General features: G+C 38.0%; 3 protein-coding genes across 3 annotated transcripts; 1 reads left to right on the forward strand and 2 right to left on the reverse strand.

Annotated features, from left to right (window-relative positions):
• Positions 1–1,913: 1,913 nt before the first annotated feature.
• Positions 1,914–4,133, reverse strand: LOC121792336 (F-box protein At1g55000-like). Its single transcript, XM_042190239.1, has 2 exons — positions 3,510–4,133; positions 1,914–2,604 (listed from the first exon to the last, which is right to left on the reverse strand). Exons 1-2 carry the CDS (start codon positions 3,930–3,932, stop codon positions 2,230–2,232), a joined length of 798 nt encoding a protein of 265 aa, XP_042046173.1. The 5' UTR covers positions 3,933–4,133; the 3' UTR covers positions 1,914–2,229.
• A 300-nt stretch (positions 4,134–4,433) lies between these two features.
• On the reverse strand, positions 4,434–12,236 carry LOC121792335 (long chain acyl-CoA synthetase 6, peroxisomal-like). The gene is made up of 23 exons (XM_042190238.1): positions 11,679–12,236; positions 10,726–10,786; positions 10,531–10,608; positions 10,281–10,352; positions 10,097–10,178; positions 9,671–9,776; positions 9,515–9,591; positions 9,121–9,165; positions 8,934–9,020; positions 7,867–7,956; positions 7,683–7,762; positions 7,507–7,600; positions 6,780–6,868; positions 6,588–6,676; positions 6,369–6,498; positions 6,159–6,277; positions 5,827–5,950; positions 5,656–5,742; positions 5,447–5,550; positions 5,284–5,369; positions 4,972–5,058; positions 4,786–4,872; positions 4,434–4,677 (listed from the first exon to the last, which is right to left on the reverse strand). The coding sequence occupies exons 1-23, from the start codon at positions 11,791–11,793 to the stop codon at positions 4,573–4,575; spliced, it is 2,094 nt and encodes a 697-aa protein (XP_042046172.1). The 5' UTR covers positions 11,794–12,236; the 3' UTR covers positions 4,434–4,572.
• Positions 12,237–13,679: 1,443 nt separating this feature from the next.
• On the forward strand, positions 13,680–15,105 carry LOC121778831. Its single transcript, XM_042176236.1, has 4 exons — positions 13,680–13,892; positions 14,009–14,218; positions 14,309–14,537; positions 14,666–15,105. Exons 1-4 carry the CDS (start codon positions 13,680–13,682, stop codon positions 15,103–15,105), a joined length of 1,092 nt encoding a protein of 363 aa, XP_042032170.1.
• The last annotated feature ends 4,441 nt before the right edge of the window (positions 15,106–19,546 follow it).

Raw genomic sequence — 19,546 nt, forward strand, 5'->3', positions numbered from 1 at the left:
ACGTAAATGTAGAACTAAATTCCATGTAAGTGGATTTGTATTAATGCTCTTGTCTGGGAATATAAGGTAACTTTAGTTGCCTTTGCAATAAGTGGACTTGTCACCTTATATTTTATTTATATATTTGTTTTGTAACAACTTTTGAATTATAAAATAATGATTTTTTTTATCGTCTTCCTCCCACTGGGGCTAGAACAGTTTACTTGCTATTTATAGAATTAAAATACTACAATTTTTCCTTTCAAAAATCATATACTATTGCAGGTTGACTAGTCGTCGGTCAACGGTATGGACTCCGCTATATCTACATTTTAATCTAATCAAGTTTTTTTTGTAAATCAAGTGATATCAAACCCTTGATTATGTTTAATAAAGTCGAAATATGAAAAAAGTGTAATTTTATAATTATATTTACCATGTATGTAGTATCACTATCCAAATCAAAATAGAGGGAAATTGAACAATATGTTTAAATCTTAATTTTCTGGATCGAAAAAATAAAGATGATGACAATAAAGTGATATGGTAGGAGTATGTTTGAGTTACAGTGATGCAGACATAGAGAGTTAAATTCACCTCACCTACCTATATTAAACCACTGTTGAAATAAATATGATGCCTGTGAGAATAAAAATGAAGTACTACTACTACTACTACTAGGTTTTCTCGTCCTTGAATAATTTTAATATCTCCACAATTTTCCACTTAAAATTCAATTAAATACTAGTGTATTCGCAAGGTGATGATTTGTTGGATTCGTTTTCTTCCCTGCTTGTTTTTCAATGTGAAATTACTTTGCAATTTACAAGGCCGTCAAAACTGAAACTCATAAGACTAGTTTAAAGTTATCTGATTGGAGTTTAGCGAATTATAGTGACAGATTAAATAAAGTTATTTCTCACAACACAATTCCTAGTTCCTACAATGGTCGGTGTAGAAAAAGTTGAATTTGTTCAACGATGACCATAGTTGTCGAGGAGACAGCTAGATAATAGTACATAAACAATTTTATATTTATTGAAGTTTGTCGTATAAACATAAGATTGATACAAAGGTTGTTAGAATTAATCAAGGAACATGAATATGGAGTAAGGTCTTTTTTAATTAGAAACTTTTTCAGGTCATTCTATTATGCTTTATATGACATGCTTTAATAGGTGATGGCTACAAGAATAAGAATAATATCTATTTCTATTTGGGCCCTTCATACTGTTTGTAAAGCAGATAAAGTTGAGGATGCTGTTAACATACATGGTAAGAATATAGAAATGAAGCAGTTAAAATGAATTGATATCTATATCTATATCTATATCTATATCTATATCTATATCTATATCTATATCTATATCTATATCTATTTCTATTTCTATTTCTATTTCTATTTCTATTTCTATTTCTATTTCTGAATGAAAAGAACAAAAAGCGCTGGAAAAATAAAATGATTGGCATTAGTTGTAGTACTATTATTCTCTTGGGCCTAATCCAAACACATCCCGTTAAGGGAAAAGAAAACTACTAGCCAACCACTGCTAAAGAATAAAGATGTAACCTCATAAACCTTCTCACCATCGTCACTCTCCACTACTTTGAAAATGACTATGTATCTGATTTTATCTTTAATACGCTATATTTATTGGTCTATTGTCACTAATAGTACTACTATTTATAGCCAATTCTCACAAACTTAAACTTTGATAGTAAATACTAGTAGTACTATTTATAGCCAATTTCTCTCGCAAAATTTAATGGTAAATAGCCAATTTCTCTCGCAAAATAGGATGCGTATGTATGATGATTTACCTTAAAAGAGAGCAACACATTTTTTTAAATAGTGATTTTTTTCTCATACCACGAATTTGAACTTTAAAGTCAAGTTATCACGGGGGAATAAATAACAGTTAAAAACATAGAAATGAGGTCTGGTAAATAATAATCAATTCAGAAACTGCAGTTTCTATGGTACTGAACGAGCTTATCACTATTTACAAATCGATGTATAAGTACAAATTGCATGAACACCAAGATTCACAACTTACATATGCGGACAAGATCTATGAGAACATGAAATAGCAGATACATATAAGCACAACTTGAATAATTTCCCCAAGCTTCTTAGTTAGCTCGGATAAAGAAAATTATTCCTCAATCCAGGTAAATGGGATTCTATATATACTGAAACACCAATGAATCCCAGTAATACAACACAGTCACACGGCTTTATATTACAGATTATGCGAGACTAACCTGCCTCTCCCAGCGCACATCATCAGAGAATTGTGTAAGAGCAGCCCTAGGATCACCATTTGATATGGATAAGTAGTATAGAGCAGTGCCATCATCGACATGCATGCTCCTCTTCAATGAGTCTATTACCCTTTTTTTGCCTCGTTCAGTGGACAGCCTATGCAGAATTGAATTCAGATTACTGTCAGGCCCACCCTCTAGATACAGTACCGCAACCTCTCTCTTAGCATGAGTGTCCACTTCTATGTAGCATGTGGAATCTACGAGTATTTCTGGGTTGCTAACAGGGATCAGCAGACGCTCCCTGGAGTATATCCCGTGGTCACTCATCATGTTGTTTAAGCGCTTGATGCCCATAACCTGTCAAGGTTGGATAATCATCAATGATCAACGCAGTGTAAAGTATTACAAGCAAAAGAAGAGATGTAACCTTGTAAATCAATTTAAGAATTATACAGATGAATGCATCTGCGTAGCAAAGAAAAAAATGAGTGCAAACCTTGATGTAATTTGATATGGGCATGAAAAAAATCAACAAACCCACCATTGCAATCAACCATTTATAAAAATATAAACTTTGGATTCTATAATCCACTGTATCTCCGCCCTCAGGAGAAAAAGAAAATTTAACAAGACCAACAAACAGAGCTGGATCAGCAGAACTATCATTACTGATTCGTATAAGTTAAATTAAGCCAAATTCTGATGACAAAGCATAGTCCGAACTTGGAGTAATATATATTTGATCAGTGTGGTATTCTATATATTGCTTCAAACCTTTGAGCATTGACATCTTCATCAATGTTTTTCATTTCATAAACACAAGAAAATTTAGAAGTTCAAAAGCATTTCACAGCTGTGATTACTATCATTTTAAAGCTACTTTGAGTAATTTCTGATAAGGCTGTTTACAATCTTGGGGATAAAAACCTAAAGACAAGTGTAATACATTTGTTCCCGATGAGCAGGTAAATTGGTTAGGAGTTTAAGCTTGTCTGAATCCACAAATTCTCAGGAATCTCAATACGCATCATAAGTGACTGGCCTTTAACCTCATATATCAGCTATCAAATGGAATTTCAGGAGTCAATAGTTCACATCCACGTGCGGAAACGGAAACATCAAAATTCTTGTATTCACCAGCTAATATCTAAAAATGTAAAGGTAATCGTATTCCTCTAAACTAATCTATTATAGGTTATGATAAGCCGAACGCATATTGACTGGGTTTGTGAAAATAAAGTCGATGAGCAGCCATAGAATACCTGAACGGTGTACTTAACAGCTAGGCTAGCAATGGAATCGCTGCGGGAGAGGCGGTGAGAGATGGCGAATTTGGAAAGGGAATTATCTCGCCAGAAGCCGCTAGAGGTAGGTTTTCCGACGATGTCTCGAAGCTTCCACGGGGAAATGAAGGCTTGAATCTGCATCTGGCTGTCGGAGGCCACCGAGTGCCAGAGGCGACATACGCAAGCGGAGCGGGCAAGATCGGAGAGCGATAGCTTCTGGAGTATGGCGCGGAGAGTATCCTTGCATAGGAGAGCGGAGAAATTGGAATTGAGGGGCGAGATGGTGGTGTCGGCGGAGGATGAGGAATAGAGCGGCTGGAGGAGGTCGTGAGGCGGAGAGAGCAATGGCGGCGACGGTTGTGGTGGTGCGTCGTCGTCGTCGCCGCCGCAGCAGCCCATTTAAAAGTTTAGGTGCGGATGAGAATTTTGTTCGTGTGCGTTTCTACGCATTCTGTTTGGGCGTTGCTTTCTAGTGGGGTTTATACGTCATGATGAATGGTATTTGTAGATAGATAGCCCTTTTGTTCAATTACATCTTAGTCATTACTACATTTCACTATAAATAGGCTATTTAATTACTTTACTTTTTTCCTACTTACATAATATCTAAACGGACAACAATATCCATACACGTGCCATTATTTCAACTGATAAAAACCTATTTAATGGTGTATACTACTATAAAAAAAACCCCATTTTTTAACTTTAAAGAATATCAATGAAGCATATATAAACTATCCGTGTACAAATACCATTGTGCATAATTGCTGTGGATTTCCCAAGTCCTTTTTTTTCTATTAATTTATTTTTATTTTGTTGATATTTCTCGATTTTTTTGTTTTTGTTGATTAATTATAAATTGATTTCACATGAATATATTCACAAATCAAGTGCAGCACAAAAAAAAACCGACTTAATGTATATAGATTAAAGCTCCCCAGATGAACCAAACAAAAAAGCATAATCTGAATCTGAGATTGTAGAGATTGGATTAAGAGTTTCAAATTACTGTAGTTTTGGGTATAAGATGTAGAGATTTTCACATCATCTTTTGTGGAGCCCCGGCTGGATCAGATGTCGAAAGCTCCGTATACATGCCTGCTATTGCTTGCGCAAAATATGCTTTTGCTTGAGGCCGTTTTACCTGATACACCACCAAAATTACAACAAAATCAATCAAACTTAAGCTCATAAACTTCAACCAAACCATTTTACTAATGCAAATCCAGAAATTTACACAACCACAATTTACCTTAAAGGTTGGAGTCAACAAGCCATTCTCCACAGTGAACGGCTCCAGCACTAAGGTTACGGCTTTCACAAATTCGAAACCCCTCAACTGTGTCAAAACAAGAGCATCAATTAATAAAAACCAAAGGTGAAGTCTAATTTTTTTTAAGCCTTGCTGGCCGAATAACACCTACAAGGACAACAGTACCTGAGCTTCTCTTCCGACAGCATCCATGTCAGCAAGCACAGCAGCCTTTGCTCTTGGATCAGCACAAAGTTGTCCTAAATCATCATACTGCACAGATTCAACAAAGTGATTTAGCATGGAAGTTACTGAGGGAGAATGATAACAATACTGGTGACAGTATTTCCAACTACCGATCATTTTATTCAGAGATTATTTGCTATTTTTCTCCTACAAAGGGGCAGAACCCACTGAAGAAAGCTGATCAAAATAAGCTTATAGTTTCAGAACAACGAAAGTTTTAGTGATAGTTACCAGTAGCATTGGCTTCATTACCTTAATGTTTTCTGATGCCGCCCAATCCTTTAGCACATCAGGATCCACACAGATCACAGCAACTAAATAGGAGTTCAAGCTATCACCTACAAAATTAGGCTCCTCAGCTGAATGAATAAGTGAGAACTTGACTTAATAAACAAGTACAGCATTATTTTCTTACCGTACACAAAGCACTGTGCAACAAATTTACACTTTGCATACACATTCTCAATTTTCTCAGGTGCTATGTATTCGCCCTGTGCCAGCTTGAAAATGTTCTTTTTCCTGTCAACAGTGAACAAGAACTATGTGACCCCAGGTGGTATTGAATAAGATCTCGAGAGCATTCCCTTCTCTTTCTTTTTGGAGGGTTAACAGATGATAACTTACCGATCAATAATCTTGAGGCGCCCACCTGGTAGCCATAGTCCGATATCTCCTGTATGCAGCCAACCTTCATCATCGACCACTTCTCTCCTGTAAAGTCAATCAAGATGAAGTAACATTTTTAACATCCAAAATTGATCCGAAAAATTCAAATTCCAAGTGTTAGGTGAATACGTCTGAACTTCATCTTTATAGTAGCCTTGGAAAACGATATGTCCTCTGACACAGATCTCTCCGCGAGGATGAGGTTGATCCTCTGAGGTATAACTCATTTCAGGAACATCAACAAGCTTTATTTCTGGAGGCATGGAAAATAGTTTGATGCATAAGCGTCAAATTCTAGAACAAGTTTGAAATCAAAAATATAAAAGTAAGTGTTAGCATACTCTTTCGTGTTTCCCTTTTACAAAATATTTCCTACCAAGGATGAATAAAATCCTTGCCATTATATGGGATGAATATGCGTTATAATGTGATATATATCCAAATCTCTATCAATGACTTACCACATGCAGGGTTGGGAGAACCAACATGACCAGTTAAGTTGTCACCCTCATCCATAGTGCTGATGACACATGAAGTCTCTGTCATGCCATAACCTTCAATCACTTGGCAGCCAAAACACCTATACATAGAAGCCATGTTTTCAGAAGTGTGAATACTGAAACTTATCTTGAGTGACACTGACTACTGGATTATCTATAAATTTAACTTACACCCTCAAGAACTCCATCACATCAGGAGACAGCGGGGAAGCACCTGAAGTCAAGTACCGAACACGGCCTCCAAGTTTGTCCTTTATCTTATTGAATACCAGCCTATCCCACATAGGTGATGGTTTTCGACCTGACAAACAGAAAAATGACAACCAGATATAATTGAATGAGCATTTAGAAACAGATTGTGAACAAGAACGAAGGAATCAAATGGCATACCATTCATTACAGCTTGTCTCTTAGAATTGTAGGCTGCATTAAATAACCTCTCTTTCAGCACACCAGAAGACTTAACAGCATTAATTATTCTGTAAGAAACAAAACATAAGATACGAAACAGAAAACCAGAACACCTTGACACTTGAGCAGAAGAGTACAAAGCAATCATTTCTTAATACTAAAGAGATATACCCAGCATATATTCTGTTGTACAGACGAGGAACACTAGAAAATATAGTGGGCCTTAGAGCAGCTAAGTCATCCATCAATTTCAAGTTATCCTGTAAATTAGGAAACAACTTCACATGTAAAGCTACTGAATAATAAAAGAAATTATACAAGTACAACGAGCTCAGTTCACCATACGAAAAATTATTTAAGTCCAACAAGCTCATTCACCGTATGAAAAATCAGATGCCGTGTCCTGGTCCTATTTGCAAACCCCAACTTTACTCGTGCACAGTAACCATGGCCAATTAGTGTATACAAGACCCACTAATTGGAAAGTTGTAAAAATATAAAATATTTACTTGAACCAGTTCACTCAACAGAAGGCTGGGAGGTTGCAAATCAAAGTTATTATCACAACAAACAGGAGTAGAAGTATATTTTCATGTCAGGAGGATAGCACTCCCAGAGACTCTGTTGCTTTCCTACTTGCCTACTCATATCACCCATCCCTTTCAGATAAATCGAACCCCTTCAAAGGCATACAAGGAATATCCAACTGGGCAGTAGGAAAGCAACAGAGTCTCTGGGAGTGCAAGAGAAATTTTATCTTTCTAATGCAAATCTTTAGCTTTAATATGTAAGGTGAAATGGGAAGTGAAAACAGTAAAGTAACAATGGTTTTGTAGGCAGAACAGGATTGAAGCAATATACTAGGAGTATTACATCTAGGAAAATAGGAATCACATACCCCCTGATAGAAGCCAACAGCAACTCCGTAATATGCTGACATGATTTGATTAGCTCGTTCATATATGTGTGCCAAGGGAAGATATGATATATAACTGATTAAAATGTATAGTCAGACGTAATATGGGTAGAGATCACAAGAATGAAAATTACTCATCATATTCCAAGAGAACTCACATATCTGACGAATAAAATTTGACAGAAAGAGTCATGCCAGCAACACTTGATAACAAGTTTCCATGTGATAGAACAACTCCCTATTGGAAGAAAAGAAGTAAAAAGGAAGAGCTATAATGCATTTTAAAAAATGTTTTAATAGGTCGCAACTGTTGTATATAAAGGCCACAAGCGAGAGAGCTACCTTCGGCGTCCCAGTGGTACCACTCGTATAGCATATAGTGGCTACATCTTCGGGTCTGGGGGGGCAAAATGGATGCATGTTACTGCGACCCTGAATATATCAATTTTAGGTTATTATAATCAACCTTTTACAACTGGCCATAATTTGTAAGCAAATAAAAAATTTCATCAGGTAAAAAGTCAACTGCCATGATAGTGTGTGAATCTGTATTAGGACCAGTGACAGTTAGGTGTAGGTAAAGAAGCCATCAGCAAGAAAGTAGATCCTGAGATTAAAAGTACTTTCTATTCATGGGTAAAATGCTGTGTGATAGCTACCAGGTCCATTAACAGACTTTATTGTTCCAAAAAGAAGTGAGCATAAAGTAGCTACCTAATGAGAAATCTTCAGCGATCCCAAGTAACTTGACAAATTAACTACCTATTCTGGGGGAGAACAATACAGTTCAAACAAATACAACTGTTTTATTCTATAATGGTACTCCTCTTTCATGATCATTGTAATTTAACATTGCATAAAAACGAAGATAAATAAGACATCACGTTTAAATGTAATCACTACTTATGTATAAATAATTTCCATTGAAAAACACTTCCAGCACCATCATCTAGACACAGTCACAAAGATTGAACCACCACCACATCCCGACCCCTCCTCCTTATTCCAGCTCCCCAAGGACCCCTAGAACCAACTCCACAGGCCCACCTAGCATGAAAATAATCTGTCTACCCACTTTTTTCCGCATAATAATATATTACACACAACTCTATACATGTAAGTGTCTTTGTTCTTCTTAGAACCACATGAACTGAAGCACTGCACTGCATATGGTAGATAAGAATTTCACAGAGCAAGTAAACTGGTGTTTGGGAATGCTATTGTAACTAAAGGCTACCATTAACTTAGAAAACTGAATATTTATGAAACGAGCACACATAATAGTGTATTCCAATACATGAAAATGTGGTCACTGTGTTGAAGGTGCACACTCCAAAAATTTACATCGTATTAAAATAGAAGTGCTAAAATAGCATCAGAAAAAGAAAATCGTAAGATATTATAGATACCTGGCTAAGTAACCTTGTATATGACACAAGCTTGACTCCTGAAGCAGAGGGTAGAGATGGTAGATGTTCATCCACCCCTCCAACTACCTGTGGCATTCATGAATCGAGTACTACACGTCAAAAGGACATGAAGAAAGAATAATGCTTTACAAGAATTTAAGTCATTAAAGTATGTGTATTGGCATACCACTATTACGCGTACGGAAGGAATCTCTGACAGGAAGCTCAGTAGCTGAAATTTTTAGACAGAGACATTTAAAATCAGGAGACTTGTGTAAATAACAACATTGAATTTACATGTTGCATACTATTTGTTCTTTTGCGGCATGATAAGAAAAATGCAAACTTGCATATTGCAACATAAAATTGACATGGATGATTCAATTTGTAACATAATTTGATGGATATAGATACAAAATGGGGCATCTTCATGACCTATTCTTTCAATCTCAAAAAGATAAGCAGAATATGCAATGAGAAACAAGTGTTTAGCGATATGCATAGCGGTTTGCCATAGAATTCCTGTAACCAATCAACCTAAAAGTTCAATTACTGAAAAGAGATGTTAAGAAAAGACTCACTGTGTTTAAGGTACTTGGCACACAGAAAATGGCCTGTATCTCAGCATGATTCACAATATACTTAACAGCATCAGGCCCTGTAAATGCATCAGAAGAATACAAAATCAATGGACTTGACTACACTAGAGAAGGCTTAACTGATTTACACCTACACACCAAGGGTGTCATATAAAGGAACTGATATGTACGAAAATGCTGAACAGGCGTGATCCACAATCATCCATTCTGGCCTATTAATAAAATAAAGTCCAACACAAGCTCCCTGCTCCAGGAAAAATACGTCAGTGTTTTAAAGATAGAAAAATTCAGGTATATAAGAAAATAATATTCAGGTTAACTTTTTTATAGAAGAAAAATGAGTGGAACTAACAAAATAAAATACACCAATAAAAGAGTCATAAGGACTTTGTAAGAACCTCACAAAAACTAAGTCTAGTCCCCAAAAATCTCTGTTTCTATTTATTTTGAAGTATTTTGATATGCAAAATGTCCGAGTGGATGAATGTGAATACAGATACTAACTAGTAGTACCACACAAGAGAAATGATAGAATGGGAAAAGAAAGTAACGAAGTTGACTTACTGATTGTAATCCATGATGACGAAGTCCTGAACCTATAGCTGATCGTGCAGTACCCGCCTCTCCATATGTCATCCATTTATAACTGCATATAAAAAAAGGATATATACATCATTTTTGTAATAAAGTCAATAACACATTTTATTCCTTATGACTTTAGAAAGCAAAAGTTTTCCAATAAACTTACTCTCCAACAGTCCCATCTATCCGTATGCGTGTACCCAAATATTTGTAGTCTTGGAAACTTTCAACTGAGTGCCTGAGTGCACCAACAAATTAAATGAAAGGGTCAAATTTTAGAGGATGAGTATCACAATCTGGATAAGCTGGAGACATGAAACTGAGTATGTGTATTCAGTCATCCAAAACAAAAATAAACATATAGGGGTACACATCTATAGAAAAGTAGTGCATGGGAGAAGGGGAAACATTCTCACACAAAAATATCATGCAATGTGCGAAGCTCTGGGTGAGCAGGGAATCTATCAACAAGCTTCAATGGAGAACGGGCAGATCTGAATGAAAGAAACAATGTATATATGTCAGGTACAGATTGGCAGGGAGAGGAGCTCCTAAGTCTACCCAAAAATAACATATATGAACCATGCACACGGAAAGAGTAAATCTTCCACCTGTACACATTCCATTTCCCTGTTTGCAGTCTCTCGGGAAGAACTACACTATACTTCTGGTCTGTACAACATTAAAATCTGTCAGTCTTGAGCCAAACCGAGAATAGAAGAGTGCAAACAATAATAAACTCCTTAGAAGGTAAAACGTAGTTAGCAATACAATATATGAACTTTCAAGTGAAACCCATAAGTTTCAAACTCCAAGGGAAAGCTCTCTCAATCAGGTAACCATATTTTCCTCAGGCCAGAAATAATGAAATATCATGGACGAAAGCCTGCCTTTGCAAGTTGGAGGTATTCCAACTCTGGATTTCCATACCAATGTGCAAATGAACATACATAAAATCCTTAAAGAAGAGAATGTAAGCATGAAGAATCGAATAGTGTAGCAAATCTAGCATAAACATCATTCACTCTCAGTTAATCTCTTTCATAAATAACAAAACTCCAAATAAAAGTTGATGTAGCACATTTGCTTGTTTTTGTAAGAGGAGCTTAAGCCCCCATCAAGGCAAGTTTGTACTAGTATTTATTTTTGCTCTTATATGATCTTCAACTATCCAAATTCTGTGCAAATGACTATGCAGTAGCCCCTATCAATGAACTAAATAAATTGTAAACTATAGTAACATCCTCTGCCCGGCCCCACGGCACACACACAGAGAAGGGAGAAATATGTTAAAGTTTATATATTAACAAAGACCATTTATTTCAACTAAGTCGTCTTCAACAAAGTAGAGGTAACCATAAAGACGATCAAATCAAAAGTTTTTAGTGTAAAAAACAATATAAATTGATTCCGAATACTAAATTGCATAAAGCTAAATCCCAGAATCTGACCAATAGCTTTCCAAGAAAAGGAAAAGTCTTGCTACAGTAATAGATTAGCCAATTAATGAGAGGAAAAATCACAACTTGAAAGAAAAAAAAGGAAAACCAATAAAGTATACTACCATGAAAGAATTCAGCGGCGGTGGGGTTGGCGGAAATCGGAAACGACGAATCATCGGCGTCGGGAATCAGATGTGTCTGAATCAATCTGAGCCGGCGTTGAGCGCTGGACTCCATTGAGATGATCCAAACTATGGTTGAACAAGTAGAGTGGAGAGGAATGAAATCGTATGTTGTTTTGAAGTGGCAAGTATCGAGGATTGCGAATGTGGAAGTTACGCAATAATGCAACAAGCACAGACAAGAAGAAGAAGAAGAAGAAGAGATCGTAGAGCAGAATATATAGGAGTATTTGGTTTGGGCACGCTACTCAAAGATAGATAGAAAGCGGGTACGGTGTGGGATAAGGGTCGTTATTTCTTCACTTCCAAAATTGAAGGATGATCTGTTTTTTCCAATTCGTAAAAAAATGCTTTTACTCTCTTCTTATCCGAGAAACGATATTTATGCATTCTTCCCGTCGACCGATGGCGTGCGCCGCCTTCCTCTCTCTCTCTCTCTCTCACACACCAAAATATTGACTTTTTGAGATTAGATTACACAGTAATGTAAATTCTTAGCATTGTCTTCTTCCAGCTCTATACATGCCACAGAAATCAAGGTGAAACTCCTAAACAGAATTCAAATTGTGAAAAAATTATCAAATGAATATTGCCTTATTTTCTTCTAATCCAGACGTCAATATTTTAATTATATCATGGATCTTTACTTTGGAAAACGATAATTAAGCTTCTCGAGATTTTTATTAAAATACATACGTGTCGTGTCGTGCCGTGCCGTGTCCTCATATGCTAAACAAAATATCACGAACAAAATATCACGTGGGCATATTAATTAAAATATCGTATTTGTAAAGAATACTTTTACTGAAAGTAGAATATTATAGTATAAAATAACTTTTTAATAGGTTGTTTGCTTAAAATTAATATAAAAATTCTTTTTTTTTACATAACTTGCAAAGTAAGCAGGCCTATTGTAAACTTCAATAGGCTACTATCGTTATATCGTACATTTAGTAAAATCTCAAATTTGAGGAATACTACAAGGGCTCGTTTGATGTTATATCGTACATTTAGTAAAATCTCAAATTTGAGGAATACTACAAGGGCTCGTTTGATTAGATGAGTAGAGTAGGAAAAGGATGGAAAATGCTGACGTTGACCTTTTTAACCATCGTTTGTTTGCATTGTTTGTTTGCATTTGTTGTTTTTTATCAAGCCCGTTTGAAAAAAGACGGCCCGCTTGAAATTAATGTTACCTACCCTAATTCAATTGGTAACTCTAACCCCCAAAAAAGTAGGTTTATTGAGACGGAGTTTCATTGTTTGAAAAAGAAACCCCCTCTTCTTCCACTTTTACCCTCTCTCTCCATCCTCATTGTTGCTCGAAGGCCACTGCAAAAACGCAGCAAATCCGCCATCGCCGCAAAGAAAACTCCATACAGGTCGGTAAATCCAACCATTTTGTTGTTGCGTAGACTTTCGAGCTCGACGCTCTCCGTCGTGGGTAGATGGTTGTTGTCAGCAACATCTATGAATGACCCCCAATTTGATTAGACATGCAAATGAGATTAGATTTGAATTATATGATGTTTTATTTGGTGCAGGTTCTACAGTTCAATTATAATTAGGATTGTTACTAAATTTGATTATGTTATTCACATCTTTGATGTCTATTTGTGATTTGTACATAAAATGAATAATTTCTCCGTTTTCATTAGCAATTTTTTTCGATCTGGTTTGTATATTGATTGAATGGGAAAAATTGACTAGTAGGAAGATGTTTTGAAGGTCGATTTACCTGTATGCTTGCGTAATGTATGTTCATTTAAGCGGTTTGATTAGTTGCAGTGTATAATCTGCGGTAAATTTCATTTTTTAGTTCTTCGAATTTTGATGAGAATCTCCCAGTAGATAAAAAGGCATAAGCTAACAGTTACAAATGAATGCAAGTAGTTATGCTTAAGTGTTGTTGGTTGCTCTGTGTTGTAGTTGTGTACAAGCATGGACCGGGAAAATAAAAAACGAAAGGAGATTGAAAGTGTATTGGTTGTAGTTGAAGATTTGGTTCGTCAGCAGCGCCAACAATCTTTTCTTCTGCTCAGTTTGGCTGAGTATTTTAGTCGGCGGAGGAGTAGTGATGATGAAGACGATACAACCATGGTTACTGACTTGTTATGGAAGATACCGGAGCAAATTCGACGTATGGATAGGATGGTACGTTTAACTGACACAGACTGCGTGAACAATCTCCGGATGGACCGTAACTGCTTTGGACTGTTGAGTCTGTTACTACGTGAGCGCATGAGTTTGAAAGATCGGAAATTTGTAAGGTTGAGGAGCAAGTGTCTATGCTCTTAAGCATCCTCGCTCATCACAAAAAGAATCGGATAATAGGGTTTGAGTATTTGCGATCCGGACAGACTGTTTCTCGATATATTCATGAGGTGTTGAGAGGAGTGATTGGTCTTCATGAGGTATTCATGGCTAAACCCACGCTTGTGGACGACGATTGCGACAACCCCCGGTGGAAATGGTTCATGGTATTTTCATCAAAACGTCACTGAATTTATTTTCCAGAAATGCATTTCATAACTAAATTTAGATCGACTTGGTTGTTCGTATTTTATTAGGGCTGTCTAGGGGCATTGGATGGAACATATATCGATGTCCGTGTTAGTGTTGGTGATGCACCACGGTATAGAACACGAAAGGGCCACATCGCTACTAATACTTTGGCCGTCTGTGATCGTTTTATGCGAATTATCTACGTCCTAATTGGTTGGGAGGGATCAGCCGGTGACTCTCGTGTTCTATGCGATGTTGTCACAACGGAAGTTGACAAACTACGCGTCCCTAAAGGTACGACATCTATGCTGCACTCTGCGATCTTTATGCGGTAATGGACAATTGTTAGTAATTGATATATCTCATTTTTTCACCCGCATGCTGCTATTACTTTTGTGATAATGGATATGCAAACAACGAAGGATTCCTCACACCATTCAAAGGGGTGCGGTATCACTTGAAGGAGTGGGGACCTTCTGCGCATAAGCATCAAAACCCTACAGAAATGTTTAACATGAGGCACACTATGGCACAGAATATCATCAAACGTGCTTTTGCGGTATTGAAGATGAGGTGGGGGATATTACACAGTGCCAGCTTCTACCCAATCACAACACAAACGCGTCTCATAATGGCATGCTTCATTCTGCACAATTTCATTCGGAGCCAAATGCAAGTTGATCCAGTGGAGTTGGAACTTAGTGATGCAAATGTGAACCTTGAAGACCTTGAAGATACAAATGGGGACATTTCAACAGGGACGGAAGGAGATGACGTGGAGTATGTAGATGCAGTTGAATCTACTCCAGCGTGGAACCAGACCAGGACAGAGATGGCCGAGTTTATGTGGAATAATGCGTAGCTTAGCTAGTAGTTTAGTACTTTGCAAGGTTGTGCAATTTGTTTTAACTTCAAACCATTAGTACTTGGGTTGATTACGAGCTTTCATTTCATTATTTTATAATTGACTTTGATGAATCATGTCCATCATTTTCTTGCCTATGTTATTTTTATTTTGATCACTAAAATACAAATATATATAGTTGGAAGTGTTATGCAAATAAGATATACTACCAAAACACATCTACTTATAGTGCAATAATGGAAAATTATAGTTAAAATTATAGTTGATGATGTGTATAAGATGAGAGGCAAAAATTAAATTCAAGAAGCTTGATGTTTCATAGATTTAGTTATTTTGTTAGATGAATGTTAATACAAACTTTGAAATTTTTTTTAGGGGATGGAAGGAAGAATCATTATATATTTTCTGGACGTATTGATGAGTGGATCGTTGGTGAAAATGGAATGGAATAAGGAAGTGCAAAAACTCAAGATAAGATCTTCATTTTATTCGCCAAAAAAAATTCACGCATTCCTAACTTTGTATAAAAAATATCATATTTTTAGAAAAATCCTAACCAATTATCCTCATGGAGATCAACTTGAATCAAATCCAATGAAGCTATGCAAATCGTACATGTAAGCATAAATTGTAAAGTTGTTGAATAGATTTACTACTTTAAAATATTCTTAAACTAATTAAATAGATTCATAGCCGTAATCTAAATAATAAATAGTAATAAATATAATGCAAAATAAGAGCATCCACAACCGTGCTCTTGCCAGCGGCACAGTTGTGGGCCCGGGCGGTACTATTCATGCCTGCTCTCTGGCAAGAGCACAACACCCACAACTGTGCTCTTCCGCAAGGACGAGCACAATTAATTTAATATTCAATTAAACATAAACATTTCCATAATACTAAAATTCATTAAAAAATCACAATAAATATTACAAAATACAAATAAAATAAAAAAGACATAATTAAAATCCTAAAAATTAAAATTACATAATTAAAATACTAAAAATTAAAAATTACATAATTATTGGCTAATATTACCCGAGGAAGACTACTCATCCGGCGGCAACAACCCCAATTGTTTTTGGAGACCTTTTATCATGGTCTCGTGTGTTTCAAGTTGCGTGGGGGTCATAGATGACCTATCGGCCATATTGAGTTGGCTTAAGAGCATCCACAGCGAGTTGTTCGGGGGTGGAGGTGGCACATAGGGAGCGGGAGCGGCTTCGGGAGTGGCTTCGGGAGTCGAGCCGCGACGACGGTTGGCCCCCGCCTTCTTCCTTCCTTGGGGGCGGCGTTGTGAACTGCTCGGTCCGGCGTTGGGGCTACCCAAGTTAGCTCCGGCGAGTTGGTTAGCCACTTCTTCCGAGCCGGAGTCGGATAGGGCTACCGACCTTGATCGTTTGGAGGAGCCGCTAGAGGAGGATGTTATGCCTCCCTTATACTTCGGGTGCGTCCGCGTCTCCTGCCAAACGTTAAGATATTTGAACGACTTACCGTTCATGGATTGGTAGGTGCTCAGCGCGGCGGTGATGATGTCGACCTCGCTTCGGCCGCTCCCGGCATTCCGGGACTCCTGGATGAAATAGCCGTTGAACTTGCCAATTTCTTCGTTGGCTCGGCCGATGCAGTTGCGCACCATACTCTCGTTGCGCTCGATCGTTCCGGGCGGCCGGTTTGCATTGTATCGGCTAGAGACGCGCCACCAAAAGTGATCGCCGGATTGGTTCGTTCCAACCACCGCATCTTCGGAGATTTCCAAGTACGCCTTGAACAATCTTTCCATCTCCGCCGGTGAGTACGGTGTGCGGACACTGGCGCGAGATGGAGGAATCGGCATTTGGGAAGGGGCGCGATGCCTAGGCTCCGGTGTCCACCCGTAGCGCCCTTCGGAGGCACTTTGGTCGTCGATTGGGTATGGACGGTAGCCACCCGGAACGGCCGAATCTTGGGTTTGAGGAGGGGCCGAATATTCCGTTTCCGGACTAGGAAACGGTTGTGAACCGAACCATTCGGGGTTCCAATCGTGGGAGCCCGAAGGGTTATCGTCTTGGCCGGACATAGTGATGTTGTAGGGTATGAGAGAATGAAGATGAAAATGGATATGAGAGAATGGAGATGAGAATGGATATTGGAGAAGGATGATAAGAGTTGTGTAGTTTGATGTGAATTTTTGGGGTGAAATTGGGGGTATTTATAGATGAAAGTGTGTATTTTTGGGGTAAAAAAAATGAAAAAAAAAATTAAAAAGGTGTAAAAAACGGTTATAAACGGATATATTTTTTTGGGGAAGTGAATTTTTTTTTTATTTTTTATCGGTTTTTTTAATAAAAAACCGATTTTTTAAAAAAAAAAATAAAATTTTTTTAAACATAACGGTCGAGCCGTTGACGAATGGGAGGCCGCCATGTGTGCATCCGCTGGCACGGACGTGCTCGATACATCGAGCAGCGTTGTGCCAGCGGCGCGAGCGCAGCGGCGGCGGATGGCGTCCGTGCCAGCGGCGCGGACGGCGGTGGCGACGGACGCCACCGCTGCGCATGCTCTAAGTAATACCCTATCTAAACTCACGGATAATCAAATCAAATAATAAAATAAACTAAAACTACAGCTAACACAAAATATTATAATTATTGTACGAAACCTAATATTTGTACCCCTATTTCTTTTTCAAGTTTGAGACAAGTCAAAACCAAATGTCAGTTTGAGGGTACTAAAACATTGTTATGTCAAATGAGAGTATGATGAGGTACAGAGGTTGCTAAAACATTGTTATGTGCAATATGAGTATGATGAGGTAAAGGAAGAAGTGCTTCAGAGATATAATATTGAGACAAACACCCTCTTGAAGAAGTCATTCCCATTGAAACAGACAAACATTGTTCAAGATCACAAAATAGTTGGTTGAGTGTAAACCAGATAGGCAAAGTTGCAACCATAATACTACACTTCTACATTTAGGACGGATGGTGGAGGACCAAACCCACGGTTATACAAAAAATACAGACACCCCATTGCCTATAGTTCTATTAGTCCGAGATCCATGCCTGAACAAAAGAGTAATATGAGTATCCAATAACAAAAGCTAGAGATCGAGGCTATTGCCGAGAGGTTCAGTTATAAGGCTTTTACATACAACCACTTAAATCAATGGATACTTGGAGCTACTAGGCTTTGGAAGTCCACCAAAACCATGTCGTCCCTTTGGTGTGCGATCACTTACCATTTTTTTCCTCAAGGATATGCATAAGGTAGTCGGCCTTCTCATCATCGTCGTAGCCCATAAAAAGGTCAAGCCTCTCGGGCTCCTTCACAAGTATGTCGCTAGCAATGAATTTTTGCTCTCTATCCAAACCTGGGACGGTGCGCAACAGTGTTGAAACTTCAGTGCGCTTAGCACTTAGGTCGAACTCGTACCCGATACAGGTTGTTAAAGTGTCTAGAAGTTGGTTCGTGTCTTCGTTCATCTTTGACATCACCTCCAAGATTGATTCCAATTCAGTCTCTGCCTTCCTTTTACGGTTCGGTTTGTTCGATGTAGTGTGGTTTTTGTAAGAGCTTTCACACCCGGTATCCGGATTGAGGCTTTCTTGGATCTCCTCTTGGGTGTACAAATACTCCAGATTGACATTGTACACATCAGGATGAGGCTCCGGCATGGGAGAAGGGACACCACCAGACGGAAAAGGGGCAGCTCCCATTTTGGCAAAAGCTTGAGTCATGCCCTCGCACCGCAAACCGACTGCACGATCCTTCCTGTAGATGTACTTCCAGTCATTGTAAAATGGCCAAGACTTATACCTCATGTAGCGTGCATTAGAGTCAACCTACAAGGCAAAACAACAACTTCAAATTAAAAGAGAAAGTGATGGTCAACAATATGTAGAAGAGTTGGGGGATGGTCAACACGAGTGAGGAATCCTGCTCGGAACCCGTTATCGGCCTTCCAATGGTTAGTCACAAGGTCCTTCAATGCTAGTATGAGGACTTCCTCCTCACGAGGAGACCAAGAGCGCCTAGGCCTTTCGGGCTTCAGTCCACCAGATCTACCACGAATAACACCACCTTCACAATAATAAAGGGTTCATCAATTACTAATCCTCAAAGTTCATGTTAATTGCAGTGCATAAACTAACCATTTGGGTTGTGGCTTTTCGATTCTGGCAGTATGTGAGAGTCGGACATCATTCACACAAGAAGATTTGATCTAAGACTACAATATCTCCAACAAAAACACAAAAATAATGTGACAAAATTGAAGTAATAGCAGAGGGAGCACAAGGTAATCAGTAGTCGACAACGAATCATAGACGACTCTGGAAGGCGTGACGATTTAAGAACAGACGCCGGATCCGACGATGGCCGATTAAGCAATACAAAAATGCAACGAGAATTAGTAAGCAAATTTACCTTGGTCCTGTGCCCATTCAAAGACATCGGC

The sequence above is a fragment of the Salvia splendens genome, chromosome 2 (genome assembly GCF_004379255.2).
Source record: "Salvia splendens isolate huo1 chromosome 2, SspV2, whole genome shotgun sequence".
Taxonomy (NCBI): domain Eukaryota; kingdom Viridiplantae; phylum Streptophyta; class Magnoliopsida; order Lamiales; family Lamiaceae; genus Salvia; species Salvia splendens.

What these genes read in the sequence shown, in the direction of transcription:
- LOC121778831 (XM_042176236.1), top strand. Translation starts at nt 13,680, where the DNA reads ATGGACCGGGAAAATAAAAAACGAAAGGAGATTGAAAGTGTATTGGTT. An exon ending in TTCGACGTATGGATAGGATG is followed by an intron (nt 13,893 to 14,008) that starts GTACGTTTAACT and finishes GAAATTTGTAAG; the next exon opens with GTTGAGGAGCAAGTGTCTAT. An exon ending in CAAACTACGCGTCCCTAAAG is followed by an intron (nt 14,538 to 14,665) that starts GTACGACATCTA and finishes CAAACAACGAAG; the next exon opens with GATTCCTCACACCATTCAAA.
- LOC121792336 (XM_042190239.1), bottom strand. Translation starts at nt 3,932, where the DNA reads ATGGGCTGCTGCGGCGGCGACGACGACGACGCACCACCACAACCGTCG. An exon ending in CTGTTAAGTACACCGTTCAG is followed by an intron (nt 2,605 to 3,509) that starts GTATTCTATGGC and finishes CAACCTTGACAG; the next exon opens with GTTATGGGCATCAAGCGCTT.
- LOC121792335 (XM_042190238.1), bottom strand. Translation starts at nt 11,793, where the DNA reads ATGGAGTCCAGCGCTCAACGCCGGCTCAGATTGATTCAGACACATCTG. An exon ending in TCCTTTATATGACACCCTTG is followed by an intron (nt 9,592 to 9,670) that starts GTGTGTAGGTGT and finishes ATGCATTTACAG; the next exon opens with GGCCTGATGCTGTTAAGTAT. An exon ending in ATACAAGGTTACTTAGCCAG is followed by an intron (nt 7,957 to 8,933) that starts GTATCTATAATA and finishes TGATATATTCAG; the next exon opens with GGTCGCAGTAACATGCATCC.